This window comes from Penicillium mononematosum (genome assembly GCF_028829835.1).
Source record: "Penicillium mononematosum strain IBT 11891 chromosome Unknown utg000005l:1.0-9366267.0:1.0-9372171.0, whole genome shotgun sequence".
NCBI classification, from domain to species: Eukaryota; Fungi; Ascomycota; class Eurotiomycetes; order Eurotiales; family Aspergillaceae; genus Penicillium; species Penicillium mononematosum.
Genome location: NW_026643275.1, coordinates 9064927 through 9083641, shown reverse-complemented (window position 1 = coordinate 9083641; position 18715 = coordinate 9064927). Strand labels below are relative to the sequence as shown.

General features: G+C 49.8%; 11 protein-coding genes across 11 annotated transcripts; 6 read left to right on the top strand and 5 right to left on the bottom strand.

The window, feature by feature from the left end:
• Positions 1-340: 340 nt before the first annotated feature.
• On the top strand, positions 341-2201 carry N7519_011705 (glycosyltransferase domain-containing protein; the record flags this gene model as incomplete). The annotated part of the gene is made up of 2 exons (XM_057298478.1): positions 341-502; positions 582-2201. The coding sequence occupies 2 exons, from the start codon at positions 341-343 to the stop codon at positions 2199-2201; spliced, it is 1782 nt and encodes a 593-aa protein (XP_057146360.1).
• Positions 2202-3104: 903 nt separating this feature from the next.
• N7519_011704 (aminoglycoside phosphotransferase family protein) lies at positions 3105-5023 on the top strand (the record flags this gene model as incomplete). The annotated part of the gene is made up of 4 exons (XM_057298477.1): positions 3105-3228; positions 3285-4010; positions 4072-4531; positions 4600-5023. 4 exons carry the CDS (start codon positions 3105-3107, stop codon positions 5021-5023), a joined length of 1734 nt encoding a protein of 577 aa, XP_057146359.1.
• A 1485-nt stretch (positions 5024-6508) lies between these two features.
• On the bottom strand, positions 6509-6697 carry N7519_011703 (uncharacterized protein; the record flags this gene model as incomplete). The annotated part of the gene is made up of 1 exon (XM_057298476.1): positions 6509-6697. One exon carries the CDS (start codon positions 6695-6697, stop codon positions 6509-6511), a length of 189 nt encoding a protein of 62 aa, XP_057146358.1.
• A 369-nt stretch (positions 6698-7066) lies between these two features.
• Positions 7067-7276, bottom strand: N7519_011702 (uncharacterized protein; the record flags this gene model as incomplete). Its single annotated transcript, XM_057298475.1, has 1 exon — positions 7067-7276. One exon carries the CDS (start codon positions 7274-7276, stop codon positions 7067-7069), a length of 210 nt encoding a protein of 69 aa, XP_057146357.1.
• Positions 7277-7666: 390 nt separating this feature from the next.
• Positions 7667-7873, top strand: N7519_011701 (uncharacterized protein; the record flags this gene model as incomplete). Its single annotated transcript, XM_057298474.1, has 1 exon — positions 7667-7873. The coding sequence occupies one exon, from the start codon at positions 7667-7669 to the stop codon at positions 7871-7873; it is 207 nt and encodes a 68-aa protein (XP_057146356.1).
• A 1041-nt stretch (positions 7874-8914) lies between these two features.
• On the top strand, positions 8915-10697 carry N7519_011700 (cytochrome P450; the record flags this gene model as incomplete). Its single annotated transcript, XM_057298473.1, has 4 exons — positions 8915-9119; positions 9204-9400; positions 9486-10487; positions 10569-10697. 4 exons carry the CDS (start codon positions 8915-8917, stop codon positions 10695-10697), a joined length of 1533 nt encoding a protein of 510 aa, XP_057146355.1.
• A 1530-nt stretch (positions 10698-12227) lies between these two features.
• N7519_011699 (uncharacterized protein) lies at positions 12228-12570 on the bottom strand (the record flags this gene model as incomplete). The annotated part of the gene is given in 2 exon segments (XM_057298472.1): positions 12228-12506; positions 12523-12570. 2 exon segments carry the CDS (start codon positions 12568-12570, stop codon positions 12228-12230), a joined length of 327 nt encoding a protein of 108 aa, XP_057146354.1.
• A 671-nt stretch (positions 12571-13241) lies between these two features.
• On the top strand, positions 13242-13508 carry N7519_011698 (uncharacterized protein; the record flags this gene model as incomplete). The annotated part of the gene is made up of 1 exon (XM_057298471.1): positions 13242-13508. The coding sequence occupies one exon, from the start codon at positions 13242-13244 to the stop codon at positions 13506-13508; it is 267 nt and encodes an 88-aa protein (XP_057146353.1).
• A 165-nt stretch (positions 13509-13673) lies between these two features.
• Positions 13674-14563, bottom strand: N7519_011697 (uncharacterized protein; the record flags this gene model as incomplete). The annotated part of the gene is made up of 3 exons (XM_057298470.1): positions 13674-14183; positions 14362-14505; positions 14558-14563. The coding sequence occupies 3 exons, from the start codon at positions 14561-14563 to the stop codon at positions 13674-13676; spliced, it is 660 nt and encodes a 219-aa protein (XP_057146352.1).
• A 458-nt stretch (positions 14564-15021) lies between these two features.
• On the bottom strand, positions 15022-17008 carry nop58 (RNA-processing protein NOP58; the record flags this gene model as incomplete). The annotated part of the gene is made up of 5 exons (XM_057298469.1): positions 16806-17008; positions 16521-16681; positions 16317-16460; positions 15729-16281; positions 15022-15691 (listed from the first exon to the last, which is right to left on the bottom strand). The coding sequence occupies exons 1-5, from the start codon at positions 16928-16930 to the stop codon at positions 15022-15024; spliced, it is 1653 nt and encodes a 550-aa protein (XP_057146351.1). The 5' UTR covers positions 16931-17008.
• A 212-nt stretch (positions 17009-17220) lies between these two features.
• Positions 17221-18499, top strand: N7519_011695 (H(+)-transporting V0 sector ATPase subunit d; the record flags this gene model as incomplete). Its single annotated transcript, XM_057298468.1, has 4 exons — positions 17221-17252; positions 17307-17395; positions 17473-18362; positions 18416-18499. 4 exons carry the CDS (start codon positions 17221-17223, stop codon positions 18497-18499), a joined length of 1095 nt encoding a protein of 364 aa, XP_057146350.1.
• Positions 18500-18715: the final 216 nt, after the last annotated feature.

Here is an 18715-nt window from a genome sequence, read left to right as displayed (position 1 = left end):
GAGACGTTTCCAGATGCAAAACCACATACTTCTTTTTCATAAACTATTAATATTCCCCTATGGTGATCTAGATGTTAAATAAACCGAAATTGTAAAATGTAGAGCTGAGACATATGTGAAGCTCAGATGTAACGCCCTACGCGCCCCCTTGGAAGGGGGCCACGAGGTGACGGAGGTGCCACCGGAAACGTTGCGCCGATCGCAGCCTCTCTCTCTCTCCACCTCCTAAGGCGATTGCGTATTTCCCCTTTGGCTCCTTTTCGGTTCCTTTTGGTTCCTGACAACTTACAATGTTCCTTCTTACCCTACTCAGTATCTGACTCGACTCCATTTTTGCATGATGGCGTCGGAGGATGCGCCACTACACTTTCAAGATGCCAAGTCGGCTTCGATGCTGTGGCCAGTCTCCCACCGTCGCTCACGGTCAAACCGGATTAAGGCAATTGGCTGGTCAGTGATTGCATTGTTCTTCTTCTTCCTGATGCTACAGTCTTCTTCAACGGTAAGGATCTCTTCCTGCTCCACAGGCATGCTCTGATCGCCAGGCTTAAGATAAAGAAGCTGACAACCCGCCTAGCGAGTCGAACCGGACTTTTCGGACCAAGTTTCCCTCTCGCCATCCTTTCCCCCAGCGCCCGGAAGATGCGCAGGTCCTCCTCCCTCCTCGCTCTGATATTAATGTCAACGATACCCTCCCCCATGATCTGGACAAGCCCAACCCGCGCCTGCATGTCCTAGTCCCAGGCTCGCGGGGCTCGCGCGGAGTCTGCCGAACGCTCACGTCAGCTATGATCCTTGGATACCCACCGCCGACATTAATCGGTTACGGGCATGACTCTCCCGGAGCGACTGAGGCCGAGCGCATGGTTGACCGGATCACGCGGGTGCGGAACTACCTCCGAGACAGCAAGACCGTGCATGACCGCGACTTCGTGCTGCTGGTGGATGGGGCAGACACCTTCTTCCAATTGCCACCGAAGGTCCTAGTGGAGCGGTTCCAAGCTATCATAAGGGAGAACAACCGAAAGCTGCGGGACAAGTATGGGTTCGCAGAAGTGGAGGGCCAAAAGCCTGGGGCTGCGCCTGAAATGGTACAGAAATACACCCAGCGCGTTCTTTTTGGCGCAAGCAAAATTTGCTACCCGGGGTTGCTGGACGACCCCGGTTGTGTATCCGTCCCCGAATCCTCTCTACCTCCTGATGTGTATGGCTGGAAGACTGATGTCTACCCGGATGGATCTCTAAACCGACCCCGGTGGTTGAACCCCGGAGCGGTCATTGGTCAAGCTGCGGATCTGCGTCTGATCTACGACGAGGTTCTGCGCTTAGTTGAGTTGCGCTCGAACAAGTCTGGAGATTACCAGGCCCTGACACAGATGTACGGACGACAAGAGGTGATCAGAGAACTGGAGCGGCGGCGAACATCGAACGACTTCAAAGAGTTGCTCTACCGGATGGTGGGCATCTCGGATGCAGCAAACATCACCGGAATCAACCTCCGGCTGGAGACAGGTCACCGCTACGAGTTCGGCATTGGCGTCGACTTCGAGTCACAACTCTTCTTCAACCAGATCATGTCCCGCAAGGACCTCGAGTGGGTCAAGTTCGGCAATATCACGAAGATGTCCGCATTGCAGATGGAACACGGCGTCCCGCGCGAACACCGTCTCCTCCTACCACAGGATATCGCAACACTCCCCAATCCATTTATCCAGTCCCGCTTTGCAAAAGAATCGACCCTACGACCGGTGTGGAATGCCACGCTGGACAAACTCCCGAACCCGCGCGAGCGCACCTGGCACAACATCTCGCTTATGACGAACGTCCACTCCGCCACGGTGCCAGTACTCGCCCATCTCAACGGCGACCCCAAGCTCCGCAACACGTGGTGGGAGAACATGTGGTTTTTCCCATGGGGACGCGCCCTACTGCGCAAATATGTCCGCGACTCGCACGGGTTCGACGCGGCACAGTCCTCGCTGCTGGGCGGCCAGGATTGGTTGCACGTGCGCGGAGGCCGAGGTGGGACCTGGACCGATGACGAGAACTGGGTCACTCTTTCTGAGGTCTGCAATGGCCAAGAAAGAGATCTCTTTGACGATGACCTCGGACCATGGGCTAAGGAAAACGGTGACCCAGATGAACCGGTTTACAACCAATATGGAAGCCTCATTGCTGGGAAGGAAGAGAAATCTGACTGAAGCTGGACTTTGATTACTATCCTCCCCTGTTACTTACGATATCATTCTCAATGGGAGCGATGGCTGCCGGGTTACTGAGACTTCCGGTTCATATTACCGTCCCACCAAACCACCTGCTCTGCGCTATATCTCCATGCCGAGTCCCAAACCTGCCAAGTTATGGACCATATCCGACTTTTGGAGTTTGGATGGCTTTTGTCTTTGTGCATGACTGGCTTGATTGAATAAGCCACTACTATAATGGCATGGTCGGATTCACAGAAGAATTCAGATTTATTCTTATGTCGAAGCTGAGGACTTTTTGACTATCAGGAATACCTGTACATTATCGGGACTGGCTTTGTATGACTGCAACTGCAATGCAGCAGTCTGTTGTATGATATCACAAGATCGAATCTTGGAGGCGGGGCCCTTCGGTGAGGCGTATATAGAAAGCAACAGAATGAAAAGTTAAAATTAAGTCTTCCTTTCTCTACCCATTCCACCTTTTATCAATGCAGCTACAAAGCATGTGTGTGGCTGACGTTTCGCGGTTTCTGTCGGTGTGTACGAGGAGGGTCTTTATGGACCAGACCCCATCAATAGCAGGCATGGATCCAACCTCTGAAAATACTATAGAAACTACGGAATCAAACACCCCATGTCAGTACAACCTCTCGCGTAAATCCGGATATATGTAGAGGCCTCAAAGATGAAGGCGTCAGCCCAAGTGGTCTGGGAAAGGGGACATAGGCGAGGAAGTTTCTAGCCAAATCTCAGAGCTTTTTGCCTGGCACTTTCATTTGAGCTTACAAAAACTCATCTTAGTATTTCAACAAGGGATATACTTCAAGCCACGTTATTGAAATTCCAAGTGCTATCCCTGACCTCGTTCGTTATTCATAATGCACAAGTCCTCCCAAAATGCCACTTGAACTTAGAAGCTATGGATTTCTTTCTGGGCTATTGAAAACATCGATCCCCCACGCCATTATCCGGTCACTGACCACGTCTAGTCGAGTGAGAGTCCATGGCACCATCATTCCTGGTACGTTGTTCTCTTCACCACAAAGACACGCTGACGAACTGGTAGATCGTGCCCAGGTGACGTGGAGGAATTCTACAGGTATTCCGCCCAGAAATGGCTGTGGAATGAGCCGGCGCAACTGCTACGCAGATACCTCCAATTCGATATGGACGCCTTTATCCATGTTGCTGAAGAAGCTGCAGGAGACGGGTCAGTCTGTGGGGATGTAACAAAACTGCCAGAAGGAAATTCCAATAAAGTTTTTCTTGTCACAATGCAAGATGGGAGACAACTGATAGTCAAACTTCCAAATCCCAATGCTGGGCCCGTCCATTACACCACGGCATCTGAAGTTGCAACCATGCAATTTGTGAGAAATCCATCTGCCTTTGCTGGATACCTTCTTTCTAGTGAAATAAAAGTTACAGGCATACTGATTATATTCAAGGTCCGAGAGAAGCTTCATATCCCCGCCCCGAAAGTCCTTAGACATTGCTCTAGGGCTAGCGAAAGCAAGCTCGGGGTGGAATACATTGTGATGGAGAAAGCTCCTGGTGTTGAACTCGGCCGAATATGGGAAGACCTCAAGAGTCGCGATAAGCTTTCCATCGTGAAACAGACTGCCGCTATTACCTGCACACTCGCTCAATCCCGGTTCCCATACCATGGTGCACTCTACAGAAAACAAGATGTTAGCCAATCTGAGAGCTTCGTCCTTGACGATGAGTTTGCTATTGGGCCCACGACTGGACCGGCATGGTTCGATAATAGGAGAGCGGAGGTCGAAGTACATCGAGGTCCATGTATGTTTCTTGTTTACCTTGGCATACTTACGCAATTTATTAACCCCTAAATCCTTACTAGGGATCTCCGCAGAAAATGTGATGAAGTCACTGGTTCAGCGAGAAACAGCATGTCTAGAGAAATTCCCAACCTTCCCCCGAGACACTCAGCAAGGTATATTCGGCGGACCCAGCGGTTACCATCCAACTAAGGAAGCGAAACTATCGGTTCTACGCGATTTCCTCAAGATCTGTCCTCATCTTCTCCCCAGGAATGAGAAGCTATGTGCCGGTGTGATTTGGCACAACGACCTTCACATGCATAACATATTTGTCGACAGCGGAAACCCATCTCAGATTACGAGCATCATAGATTGGCAAGGCACACCTATCTATCCTATGTTTCTGGTTTGCCATCATCCCTCCTTGATTGAGTATGAGGGGCCGGAGTTAGACGGATTTGCTCAGCCCGTTCTCCCTGACAATATCAGAACACCTGACCCCGAGGCTAAAAAGGCTGCAAAGGACTTATTCCTTTCCCAGTCTTTGTGGCTTATGAGATAGAGGTGCAGAGAGCTGCGCCCGACCTGTTACATACATTCCGTCACAGAGAGACATTGTCCGGCCAACTAATGGGAACCATTGGGTCCACATACGATGATAGAGAACCATATGTACAAAGCTTACTTGCGGATATCACGGAAGACCATGCCTGGAAGGAGCTGGTTGGAGAGGATGAAAATGGCAATGCCGGCGTGCTATGCCCTTTGAGCTATTCAAAGCAAGATATGGCAAAGTTCAAGACAGAGTATGCCAAGTGGGAAAAGGACGTTGAAAGGAAGACACGGGTACTTGAGGAGATAGGGGTCTATGTAGGCTGGAATGGTGCAGCGTCTCCTAACGATTACGACGAAGTGGTGAGGAGACTTGCCGTGGCAAAGCAGAATTTCCTGGCTCGGGAATCGGCAAACAACCAAGAGAGAGCGATATGGGAAAGTGTCTGGCCGTTTCAAGATGCGTTCGAGGGCTTTTAGCGACCATCACGACAACTGGTGTAATAGGGATATCGTCTTTGCCACCTTGCTGGCGATCGTCTTGAGGCGGTGGGATTGTGTGGATTGCATTATTTGTCAGCTTGCCATTCCGAACAACCTTGGAAGCTCATTCCAGTCGTCTTCATCGGCCGGGATATAGAAATCGTCGATTCTACCGAGTTTGGCAGCAGCTTGCCGTTGGTAGGGTTGGGATTGACTGCCGCTTATTGTTTTGAATCCTCGCAAATCCCCGAGCAATATAAGACGGGTAATGATAAATGGACCGAACCTAGGTAGTTCCCTGGCGATAGGGGTAGTGGCAATTCATCGCCTAGGGATGAAGAAGAGAGTGATAAGAGTAGGAGGATGGTACGGCGGAGAGAAGGGAAGAGTAGAAATAAGAGCTTAGAGAGAAAAGAAAGGGAATGTGCGAGACGTGAAAGACGCCAATAACAAACTAGATATACAGCTAACTGGGTCTAAGGAAGCGCCTCTAAAAGATGCTACTGAAAAAGACCACTAGAAAGACCACTAGAAAGACCACTAGAAAGACCACTAGAAAGACCACTAGAAAGACCACTAGAAAGACCACTAGAAAGACCACTAGAAAGACCACTAGAAAGACCACTAGAAAGACCACTAGAAAGACCACTAGAAAGACCACTAGAAAGACCACTAGAAAGACCACTAGAAGGGCCACTAGAAGGACCACTAGAAGGACCACTAGAAGGACCACTAGAAGGGCCACTAGAAGGACCACTAGAAGGACCACTAGAAGGACCACTAGAAGGACCACTAGAAGGACCATAGGAAAAACAACAGGAAAGACCATTACTAGCAGGACTAATAAAAGGAGCACCAAGGGTATAGGATATAATGTATTTCACATGCGAGCTGCGCACACAAGGCTCACCTCGTTGGTTTCGAGGGTGAACATGGCCACGTCTAGAAGGTGTGGAATCCGGTCGCAAATAAAACTGTTCGATCGAGAGATGTCACATTTCCATACATGATTGGTTTTATGGGGGCCATGTCGCGGAACTGAAGCTAGAGTCAGGAAGTCCTGAAATCGGCGAGCTGCAGGGGCAAGAGAAGAGGCCGGGCAGTCGCTAAGGGTGGTGTCTTGAGGTGGAAGACGTAAGACAATGAGACCATGATTTACTTCTGAGAGAGAAGTGAGAGGGAGCTGAGAGGGAAATGAGAGGGAAATGAGAGGGAAATGAGAGGGAAATGAGAGGGAAATGAGAGGGAAATGAGAGGGAAATGAGAGGGAAATGAGAGGGAAATGAGAGGGAAATGAGAGGGAAATGAGAGGGAAGAGAGAAGAGACAAGTGAGAAAAGAGGGAGAAGAGAGGTCAAAAGATATTTTCGGCCTGAGGCAGGGCCCAGTAGGTCCTTCCTATTTTGTCACGCTAAACAGGTACTCTCATTAAGGTAGAGATAGAAGGGATCGGAGTCATATGAATTACAGAGATATTTGAAGCTCAATAGCACACATATCCCAGTCCTACAGTTTCAAATCTCCGCAGCTTTGCCTCCTCCCACCACCATAACTCATCGGCCCGATTCTCGTCCTCCACACGGGACTTGGACTCGAGCTCAAGTTGGCCAGTTGGCCCGGGTCGATTGAGAGTGCTCCTCAAGGAAGGATACTTACGGACACGTTCCGTCATCATCTTTTCCTAACGGAACGTGGCAAGTTTGTACAGCCTGCCCTGGCTCTACATTCGATCTTATATATCAGGAAGCTAACCCGTCTAAAAGGCTGCATCCATCGGGAAAGGAAGAGATTCCCAAAGAGAGACTCGACCGTATATGGAATGGCATCAAGCGGGTCAGCGTTCTGGTTTCTTAAAATCTCGAACGATTCCAAAAGGTGAGCTCTTCTAATTCACTCCCCAACTATCTATGGATGGTTCTAACCTCTACGGTTCTATCTTAGTCATACCTCCCCTACCTGTTCAATCCCGACCGAAAGGTGAAGCTGCCAACAATGTTCCAGATGTCCATACAGGGTCTTCGTGGAGACAATAAGTGACCACTCACAGCTTCAGCTTTTGGCCCAAAAGGACATCCACCTGGAGCTCCATTGGAGTCCAGGACATAGCGATACCCCAGGGAATGAAGAAGGAAATCAGAGGGGTCACGTTCTCACTGACGTTGAATTGGCTGAGAAACAGCAACGCTATCTCGATCAAACGATATTCAACGTGGCACAGAGGTCCAATGAGCCAGAAGTCGAGCTTGATCATGGCGTACATCTCAACAGCCTATCATGGTGGTTCGCTGAACCCAAGGACCTTCGAGCTAAACCCCACACCTCCGCGACGAAGACAGGCTGGATGGCTCCTCCAATCAAAAACCCCAACTCTCCATATTCTTACGTTGTGGACTCGTCACGGCCCCACCGGGTGTCCCTGTTATATGGAGCCTAAGTGCGACATTGCCTGCATACGACCCTGACCCCGTGACCCCGGGACATATCCAAAGCGATATCTGGAAGTGGGGGCAAGTCAAGCATCGAACTGCGCGGGACCAATAACTTCGAGAGTTACTGCCCTGTGCTTGCAAATGAACGCGATGAAGCTCAGTTAGCAGCATATCTCGGATTCCAGAATACCTCAGACCTCCAAGCATTCGCCATGTCCTGGCCTGCCTTGCGTGCCGAGAAGCGCTTCGCACCAGCGGCGAAAAACTTGCAGAAACTGGGCCCGTTTACTATTCTGTCCAATCCTGGGATGGTGACTGAAATTGTTGCTGTGGACTCATCTCCTGAGTTGGTATGGACGTGGAGCTCAAGCGATTCTCCACAGCACCAGACCTTGCAGAAAAAGAATTCCCAGTTTTAGTGTTGATACTAATAGTAGCCACTTTCTGCCCATTTATAGTTCAAAGAGGTCGTATAACAGTAGTATACCAAAACAAGAATAGGCAATCGTCACCTAAATGGCCGAAGAAGACTGCCCAGTTGTCGCTAGATGGCTCTCAAATAGGACCTTTGGTTGAGACTTGATATATATAACAGAGGTAGCACGAGATAGATAATTCTATGTAAACGGATAATATAAGAAGACTTCTTAAGAAGCTGCCTAAGAAGACTACTAAAAAAGACTACTAAAAAAGACTACTAAAAAAGACTACTAAAAAAGACTACTAAAAAAGACTACTAAAAAAGACTACTAAAAAAGACTACTAAAAAAGACTACTAAAAAAGACTACTAAAAAAGACTACTAAAAAAGACTACTAAAAAAGACTACTAAAAAAGACTACTAAAAAAGACTACGGCGGTATAAGCGGCCGACTATTCTAGTTATAGAAATCGAGATATTGTAGAAATTGACCCCATAGAAGTTGATATTGGAAGAATTAATCATTAGACTTTGTAGGTAATAATAAATTGGCGGTATGAAAGTCAAGATTTAACATGGAAAAATAATATGATATGGCGCACTGGCGGCTATACACTGCGGCGGGAGGTTTGATTTTCACTTGTCAAGTGCTTGCGACTGCTTAGCCGAGGTATTGAATCTCTTCGAACACCCCACGGACCAGTTTCTGAGTTCCGTATTTGAGAATTCCGCGATGAGACACAATAGACAGAGTTGATGCTATCAATTGATATTACGTGAAGCGTACCATGCCACTGGGATATTTTTCGGTGATCTTACCACTCATGCTCGCACTAGAGGATGAATATCCGTGCACGCGGGAGACGGCCACGAATAGACAACCGCTGGATCAATGTCATCAACCCCACCGCTGTGAAGTTAAAAAGTCTTCACGAGGTTCCACGTCCAATAGTCCCGTATATAGCAGGGCCCGTGAGCCCCCCTAGAAAACCTGCTAGAAAATCTGCTTTGGTCAAATCTGTCCGGTTGTTTCTTTTGCTATGGCGGTACCCGCCTTATCCGGTCAGGCTGTGACGCTCCTCTGCGGTCTCTTGTGCCTCTATGTCTTCAGGATTATCACGACGTATGTCAAGTTGATGCAGTTCCGGGGACCTCCGGGGACCGGCATCTCGAACTGGCCTCATAGTATGGCGATGCTTCGGGGCAAATGCCACGAGTGGTACGCAGAAGTCAGCAAGAAACATGGTGCGAGACATCTTCTAGGCATCCGCTTTGTATCTCTACCAGGGTGCCATATATACTATAGCTAACATGTTCGACTTGAGCCAGGTCCGATCGCCCGTGTCGCACCCCAAGTGCTGATCACATCGTCTCCAGAAGTTTGGATGCACGTAAACAACAAGCCTGGCTACAAGCGCTCCGATTGGTACTACAAAGCCGCACGAATCGAGTACCGGAGGGACAATGTCTTCAGTCAGACTGATAACGCGAAACACGCGGAACGGAGGAAGCAGATGGCTCCAGGGGTATGATAGCTGCCTCGTATTTCCCCCCGAGTCTCTGCACCCATTCATACCGGCGTAGGCTGCTAATAAAGTATTCTTATAAAAGTATTCCGGAAGGGAGAATATCCAGCTTGAGGGGTCTATAGATGAACGACTTCAAGATTTCTTGAACCTCATCCGGTCCAAATATATCTCGTCCGACCGCCGTGTTGTCCCCATGGACCTAGCGAAAAAGGTTCAATATTTTACACTCGACGTCATTAGCAGCGTGGGCCTTGGCAAGGCGTTCGGCATGTTGCGTAGTGACCATGATGTGGACGACTACCTGCAATCCAGTGAGCAGGGACTTGCTATCGGCAATACCGCCCTTGCTATTGGCTTCAGCTGGATCACCCAAATGCCCTTCATCGGCAGGTTTATTGCACCTTCGCCTAAGGATAACAACGGCTTCGGTAAGATGATGGCCACATGCTTCCGCTTTGTTGAAGAGCGCGCTGCGGGCCCCACAAACGAAAAATCCGATATGTTAGCCTCCTTCATGCGCCACGGTTTAGCGGGTGACGAACTGCGCACGGAGGCCCTAGAGCAAATCATTGCGGGCTCCGACACCACTGCTAGCGCCATCCGTGGCACCCTTCTGTACCTCATGACGAATCCCCGTGTCTACCTCAGGCTACAGCGCGAGATTGACGATGCCGCGCGCAGTGGTCGAGCTCCGAGCAAGGACGAAGGTCTTATTACTGCCGCCCAGGCTAGGAATCTCCCATACCTCCAGGCCGTGATCCGTGAAGCTCTGCGAGTCTGTCCGCCTGTAACGAACATCTTCCCGCGTGATATCCCGCCAGGTGGTGACACTCTTATCGTCGACGGCGAGAGCGTGTTCTTACCGGGCGGCGCCTGCATCGGGTACTCGGCATGTGCTATGCACCAGAGCGAGAAGATCTATGGCCAGGATGCAGAGGCTTTCCGACCCGAGCGGTGGCTCGAGTCGGACCCTGCCAAGTTGGCTGTCATGGTTCGGACCAACGAACTCATATTCGGTCACGGCAAATTCCAGTGTTTAGGGAAGACAGTGGCCCAAATTGAGATTGGAAAGACGATATTCGAGGTGAGTAGAAACAGCTCCATGGGCCTGCTTTCGTCCTCTTTCTTCTTTATGACACGCCAACTGACCACCGACCGGACACAGCTGTTGCGTAACTTCGAGCTGGCACTTATCAGTCCCACGCGTCCCTGGGATGCACGGAACTACCTTGGGCTTTTCGCAATTTCAAATATGCAGGTGCAAGTGATGGAGCGAGTGCCCTGTTCTCCTTGAACGGGTCGAGAACAGTTCAAGTATCTGTACTGTAAACGGCGGACCTGTGAATCACGGGATGCGGTTAGTTTTAATTTTATATGTATGATTTAGCCCTGTAATACACCGTCTTGTCACCTCTCCCTCCGCCGTCTCGACATAAAAGACCCGACCTCGCTCTTTCGACCTCTTTGCCTCCGTCTCCTCCCTTGCACAAGGCCCTTCTGTAGAAAAGTAACGTGCAATCTGCAATCACTGGTAGCAGCAAACTACCGACTATTCTCTAGCAGATCCAAGAGTTTTCATCGAAAGCCATCTCCGGCCTGAGAAGAAGTAGGTACCTAGGTACCACTGGTACATTTGAAGTTTCCCCAATTATTCTTACTAAAATTATATTATCCAACCTTGGAAGTTATGTTGAGGAAACGAAGGCTGTCCCGATAGTTCTATAATAGCTTGCTTAAGCTCGCTTCGTTATTTTTGATTTCGTCATCCCTTTCAGCATGAGTTCCTGTAGCTGCGAAGTCGCGTCAACGGAGGAAAGGCGTCAATAAGTCCGCGTGCTGCCCAACCGTCATCGAATACGATTGTCAATTTACGTAGGTCAGTTGCATGCCGCACTATTGGGTCAATCCAGTTAGCAATCCCAATTTTTTCTATCGTATGCATAAAACTGCCTCACTTGTCGTTCACTTTCAATCATGAAGCTCGTGAAACTTCCACTCGTGCTTTTGTAGAACACTCGTTCGCATATACACTAGGGTCCATAGACACATACTGAATAGTCAGTCGTTATACTTTCACGGAACTTGTCTTGAGAAATAAATATATAATTGATTCGAACTCCCCTCCCATTCCCATTAGCAGATCAATAAATTTCGTTTCCTCAGACCGAGCGTTCTTTGACTATTCAGGACCCAACATAGGCTTCTCATATATCTTCCCCGGATATAATAGAGGTAGTATAGGATAGGTAATTCTAGGGAAATAGCTAAACTAAGGGTATTCTCGATTGGTCGTGGATAATAGGAAACGATGTTCTAGGAAGGTCTTCTCCCTACCTCTCCCTCACCTCTCCCTCACCTCTCTCACTTCTCTCTCACTTCTCTCTCACTTCTCTCTCGCTTCTCTCTCGCTTCTCTCATCTAACCCGGAGTGCTAGGTGAACCTGCGGCTGAGCTGAGTAACAACCTTTTAACCTTCCAACCTTGTGCGACCCCAATATCCTTTGCTGATTACAGACATTTATTATTATTAGCTATTCTCAGTTCTGAGATTAAGGATGGGCTTTTTTCCTATAGAAAAAAAAAAAGTAAAAAAAGAAAAGAAAAGAAGGAAAAAGCAAAAAGACAAGAGGAGCAAGAAGCAAGAAAGAGAACAACAGGCAAGGCACACAAGACGAAAAGCAGAGCCACTTTCTTGAATTACCCTGTGATCTCTGATCCGCGGGGTTTTGCTCATAGGCTCTTACGAGGCACAAGCTTCTAGAGGGCTCGTCTACCAACAGTTAGTTGCCAGCCACTCTCGGCCACGGTCACGGACACGCTCGTCTTAGCAAGCGCGCGGCTCATAGAACTTTCTCTGTCTCTCCATGAATTGCTCTATAGCATCGATGATAGCCATGGCCTCATCCTTAGGCTTGTTAGCCTCGACGAGAGCGGCTACTAGGTAACATTTGGGTCGGAAGAACAACGGGCCTTGGGTATTATTGGGGAGGAGGGAATGAGATGGCTGAGACCTCTCACGGGGGTCAAGGAGTTGGCTTGCTGCGCTAGACAGGCTCTGTGCAAGCGTGCTGGCGAAAACGGAGCCGCAGCTACGGCCGATACTCTAAGAGACTCCCCACGCGTTCGATGTTCCGTGTTTCCGTTATAGTCTCGTCGGCAGCTGCCATAGTGGTATGGTTGAAATCTGGGTTTATAGCCCAGCCACCAGAGCGACATGCCGTAGTAATGAGGGTGACACGTACGCCGAGCTTAAGCACACCTTTAAGTCTCACTATGCTCAGACCCCTCTGCGTATCCCCGTCGTTTAAAAGCAAATGAAAGTTTGGGAGACCGTGACAGAAGATAAGAAGGAGAAGGGGGGCCGACGGTCTCTTAGCCAGCTCAACAGCCCGTCCATTTGGAGGAAGCACATGTAGTGCTGCGTAGCATGCATAACTAGAGCGCTGCCAAGATTGTCAGTCTGCGCTTCAAGACCTGTAGTCGATTAAGCTCACATTTGGTTACAAGGCCCTCTTACCTATACTAGATTTTGAGTCCACACAAGTGATCAGTGATCAAAACCCAAAACCAGACCCCAGAACGACACGTCCAGTTCTCAGCACCAGAAATGACTAATTCCGAAGTGTGGATGAGGTGACAGCCGGTTGACCGCAAGCTCAAGAGGAAAACCAACTTCGTTAGTTGGAAACGCGAGTTTAGGCCAAAAAGAAGACACTCTTGAGTATCTTTGTTCGTGAAGACAGTCAGTGACCTCTCACAGCTTCAGCTTTTGGCCCAAAAGGATATCCACCTGGAGCTCCATTGGACTCCAGGACATAACATAGCGATATCCCAGGGAATGAAGGAGAATATCGATCTCGCCCTTCGCACGGCGCGTGCCCCGCCAATCGCAGAGGATGAGGCTGTCGCCAACACCGACAGTGACACGGACTCTGATAGCGAGTGGGAAGAAACACCAGGCAACCTCTTTATAGAGGTTCCAAACTACACACCACTGCCGATTGCCGAGGCCGAAGTCCGCCTCCAAAGTTTACAGCAATTCGTCGCAAGACCACCAGAATTGCATGGTTTCTTTTGTCCAATCGACGGTTGTGACGAAACCTAAGCAACTGCAGGACATGTACATTCAGAAACTGGCCGACGAGAAAACTCCGAGGAAGTGTGAAGGCGATTTGGCCTTCCCCATTGTGAATCTGCTATGGAGGTTTGAAGAAGCAGACTAGTTTCTTTCTTGATTCTTGATATCGAAATAAAACAACTTTTCAACATGTCACCCTTTCACGTTCTCATAATCCGCCGTAAGAGTTTCCTTAATGATCGCCAAAATAGCCTTAACATCGTCATCAGACAGTCTGAGCTCCCGCTCTTCAATAACACTATCCATCAAGACCACAGCCGTGTAATCGTCCTCCTCACCCTCTTCACCCCCCGCTTCCCCATCCACTTCCATTGCCTCCCCTCCATTAGCACCTTCCTCCCCAGCTCCCTCAGCAGCTGTATTACCAGTGACTCCCACCCCGAGATTCAGGATCATAACGACCTCAGCTTTGGTCAGTCCGTACGGCTGTAGGCGGACTACTAGGTCGCGGAGGGCATTGTCCATGGGTGTTGTTTCTGTGGATGGAATCGCTGGCGGCAGGGAATTAACGTCTGCCTCTGTATTTTCTGAATTTGAGGTTCGCAGTGTGCCGGTCATTGCGGCTTGCGATTGTGATTTCGACTGGGAGGATGAAGGGCGGGCTGTATAGCGGGGGTATCGTAGGAGATGGGGGAGAGACGGCTTGCATAGTTGTGAATCTAGGAGAGCTAGTCAGTTACCTTTTCTTCTATCGTTGGTTTCTTGGTGTCTGGTTTTGGAGCTTGGGGTCTGGTCGACTCCGCTCCAAGCTGCCTGTGGTGTAGTTGCTGGGCCACAACACCCCGACGATGAATGGCAAAGACAGTATAGGGGTTCTCACCTCTTTTACCACTGTATTATGGTCTCTGAGATCCGGGCTTGGTGCCCAGTTCCCCGAACTTGGCGGTGGTCGGCGGGGTGGATTGGAGGTCAGATAGGCCAGGACCTCGATATTGGTCAGGACGGCGGTTTGAGGGTCAATGATCTGGATAATTCTGTTAGCTGCAATCTTCAGCTTCAATTAGGATATATCTTACCCTCATTTTGTGTGTTGCTTGTGGGAAGATAGACTGAAGCAAGTAGGTGACTGGACCGAAGAAAGGAAAATTGTTTGAACTGCCGGCAGAATCTGGGCGGTGTCTTTATCTACCTGCATATCTAGGTTAAAGCGCAGTATATAACTAGAGGCGAAGAAGCAATGGAAATGGGACTAAACAGAGTTACTTGACTATGATTTGTGCGGATTTATAGGCATACAACTTTACAATCCAGTACTGAAGTATGAACAGATTATTCCAGCTAAAACTGTACTGCCTTGTTCCTAACGAGCACCCTCTGCGCCAGTGAAAGACCGGTAGATCAACCTCAAAATGCCCCAAAACATGCGAGCAACAGGAAGATTGCAAAAAAAAAGAACAGAAAAAAAAAGAAAAAGTGTGATATCATACAGATCCCAGGAAAGCCATCCGGTCACATTGCACAAACTTTTGAAAACATACGCTTACTCTCCCTTGGACTTCTTCTTCTTCTTCTTCTCATCGTCGTCTTCGGAACGCTTGCGCTTCTTGCCGTCGTCCTTGCTGGCTTTCTTGGCTTCCTTCTTGGACTTCTTCAAGTCCTTCTTGCTAATTGAAGTGGGGTTGCCGTCTTTGTCGAAAGTGATCTCGCCACGCTCGAGCTTCCGCTCGTATCGCTTAACGCTGAGACCAGCCTTAGCAGCCAATTCCTCAATGTCGCTCTTCTTAGACTTCTTCTTGGGAGCTTCATCCTCGGACTCGGAATCCTCAGCCTCATCAGAGTCGGCATCAGCCATCTCCTCATCCTCAACCTCCTCGACAAGCTTCTTCTTCTCCTTCTTAGACTTCTGAGCAGTGGCAGGCTCCTCGGAGGCAAGGGCATCGGCATCAGGGTTGTACTTGCGGGCTTCCTTCAAGTCGAACTTCTCGGCCTGAGCACCGTTGGGGGCAATGGCCACACCACGGGGCTTAATGGGCTTGCCCTCCATACCAGCAAGCTTGCGCTCAAGGTTGAAGCGAGCCTCAGTACCGAGAGCAGCCTTGTCCTCCTCAGTGACATCGTCACCCCACTCGGCGAGGGAGTCGACACGGATACCCAGAGAGGCCTTGGCGGCGAGGATACGGGCCATCTTGCCCTCTGTTGCGGCCGGTGGCCTGGCCGATCAAAGAAGCGTGGTAGATCAGACCGTACTTGGGAGTGTCGTGCTTAGTCTTGAGGGCACGGAAAAGGGCCTTCTCGGCACCCAGAATCTGGATGGTACTGGCGGGGCTCTTGGACAAGCTGGTAAGGGAGCCAGCGTGGGCAATAAGACGGGCACCAACAAGATCACCGACAAGGGCAGTCAGGTTGGGTGCAATGGCGTTCATGCGGGAAGTGAGGTAGCTAGCAAGCTGGGAGCGGTACTCGTAGAAACCAACAACCTGCTCAGCGAGAGCCTGGATGTTCTCCAGATCCTCCGGGCTGATCTCGGTACCCATAGAGCGGTCGGCAGCAGCCTTGACGGCACCCTCGATCTCCTCGGGCAGAATCTCAGCAAGATCAGCGGACTCCCAGTTGGAGCGCATACCCATCTTCAGGACGAGCTTGGCGTAGGCAATGTTGTCATTCAGGATCTTGGCCAGCTCGGGGAAGTGCCATCCGTACCATTCCTTGACACGCATAGCGTAGGTGTTCAGCTCCTTGTCAAGATCATCGAGAAGACCAATAGCCTGGACGATCATAGTGTCGATCTTGTCGGGGAGAACTTAAGCTTGTGACGGGCGAGAGAGTGGGACAGACCGAGGGACATGGTGGACATGTCACTGGGGGCAAGACCGGGAATGAGGGTGGTGAGGTGCTCACGGATGGCACGGAAGATGTCGTTGGTAGTGGAGTCAGCAATCAGTTGGATGTCAAGGCCGGGAAGCTTGCTGATGGAGTTTCCTATTCACAATTACAGTCAGCATATAAACCGTGGGAAGACATTTTACTAGATTAACATACCGAGCTTGGTGTCGGCAACAGCGAGGGACACCTTCTTCTCATCCTTGATTCCGTCAAGAAGCGAGGCCAGACGGGGGGTGACCTTGCCCTCCATAACGGAGGCAGCCTCCTCCAGAGCTGAGGCAGCGCTGTCGAACTTCTGGAAGCTCTTCAACTTGAGACTAGAGGTTCTGTTAGTGACATTGTTGCCGATAACAAAAATTTTGCGCCCATTCATTGAGTCGGTTTATTCCCACTCAATTTTTTCTTTTCACTTGGCAGGATTGGAAGACGCAATTGACGTACAGGTTGGAGACACCCTCCGCAGTCGAGGCCTCCTCGGCGATATCATCACGCTTGAGGAGCTTCTTGTCCTTGGCCTTCAGCAGGGCATAGCCCGCGCTGGTCTCAGTAAGGATGAAAAGCGTCATGGTGCGCAGCCACGGCGTTTAGGATCGAAAATTAACAGAAAAGAAGAAACTAATCAAAACGAACGATAAACCGAACTGAAGAAATGGCGGAAAAAAAATTAGCGTAGGGCGTGTCGGCCACCGGTGTCGTTGGAGAAATTGAATCTAAATTTGCACGGAAGAAAAAAAGTTGAAAAGCGGGTGCCACGAGTGGCTTGGGCCTGTGGCTAGGTGCATGACTAAGCTCCATGCGTGTTCAGGACGGATGGAGCTACAGCTGTATCTCTCCAATCATCTTCTCCACATTCACCATGGAGGGCCTATTCTTTAATGTTAACGGCGGGTATGTGGTCTATGTCGTTGCTTGGTCCGAATAGCCCGTTGTTGACTCTCTTAGATATGTCGAGGGCATTGTTCGCGGCTATCGGAACAGCCTGTTGAGCGGCCAGAACTACTCCAACCTCACTCAATGCGAGACTATTGATGGTACGCTCTATCGATTTCCGCTGACTCTGTTGTAGGCTCTACTGTTACATATTGATTCTGACAATTCCATCCAATAGATGTCAAGCTCCAGCTTGCCCCCTCATATGGCGATTTCCTTGCCTCTCTTCCCCCCAACCCCTCCACCTCCGATCTGGCGAGCCGGATGACCGATAAACTGGTGACCGAGTTCAAGTACCTGTTCGCACAAGCGACAGGCTCATCTGCCAAGTTCCTTGAGTACATGACATACGGATACATGATCGACAACATTGCCCTGTTGATCACAGGCACTCTGCATGAACGAGACACTCGCGAACTTTTGGAGCGATGCCACCCACTAGGATGGTTCGAGACACTTCCTGTGCTGTGTGTCGCGACAAACATTGAGGAACTGTACAACTCGGTACTGATCGAGACCCCGCTGGCCGCCTACTTCAAGGGAAGTCTGAGCCACCAGGACCTGGACGAGCTGAACATCGAGATCGTTCGAAACACCCTCTACAAGAACTACTTGGAGGACTTTTACAACTTCATCAACACCCACCCAGACTTCAGCGGGACACCAACGCAGGACGTCATGGCGGAGGTTCTGCAGTTCGAGGCGGACCGCCGCTCTATCAATATTACACTCAACTCCTTCGGCACCGAGCTGACCAAGCTCGAGCGGAGGAAATTGTACCCGGAGTTTGGCAAGCTCTACCCAGAGGGAAGTCTCATGCTTTCACGCGCAGAGGATGTCGAGGGTGTGGCCTTGGCTGTAAGCGCTGTGGCCGATTACAAGGCATTCTTCGATGCTGTGGGCCTGAGCCAAGGCAGCGGCGGTCTCGGTGGTACGGGTGGAGGTCCTGCGGACGGAAAGAGTTTAGAGGATATGTTCTATCAGAAGGAGATGGACCTGTCAAAGCTGGTCTTCACCCGTCAATTTACCCCGGCTGTGGTGTACGCCTGGATGAAGCTGAAGGAGCAGGTAAGCCTCTCAGGGTCAATCTCTTTAATTTTCAAGAAGCTAATATCGCCTAGGAAATCCGAAACGTTACCTGGATCTCGGAATGCATTGCTCAAAACCAGAAGGAGAGGATCGGAAACTTCATCTCCGTTTTCTAAGCTCGACTCGGGCCCTCTATGATTTTTCTGTTTTCCCTCTTTGTACCTATCTCCCTGGCTGGTGTTTTTCTTTGGTTGCCAGCCGCTTTTCGTTGTATCGAGTACCCAGTTTGTTCTTTAACGTGAGCGCATCGACCTCTTTTCCTTTTTCCTTGATCGGAACGAACCGCTCATCTCTGATTTCGGCTATGTTCCTTTTTTCCCCTTTCGTATGAG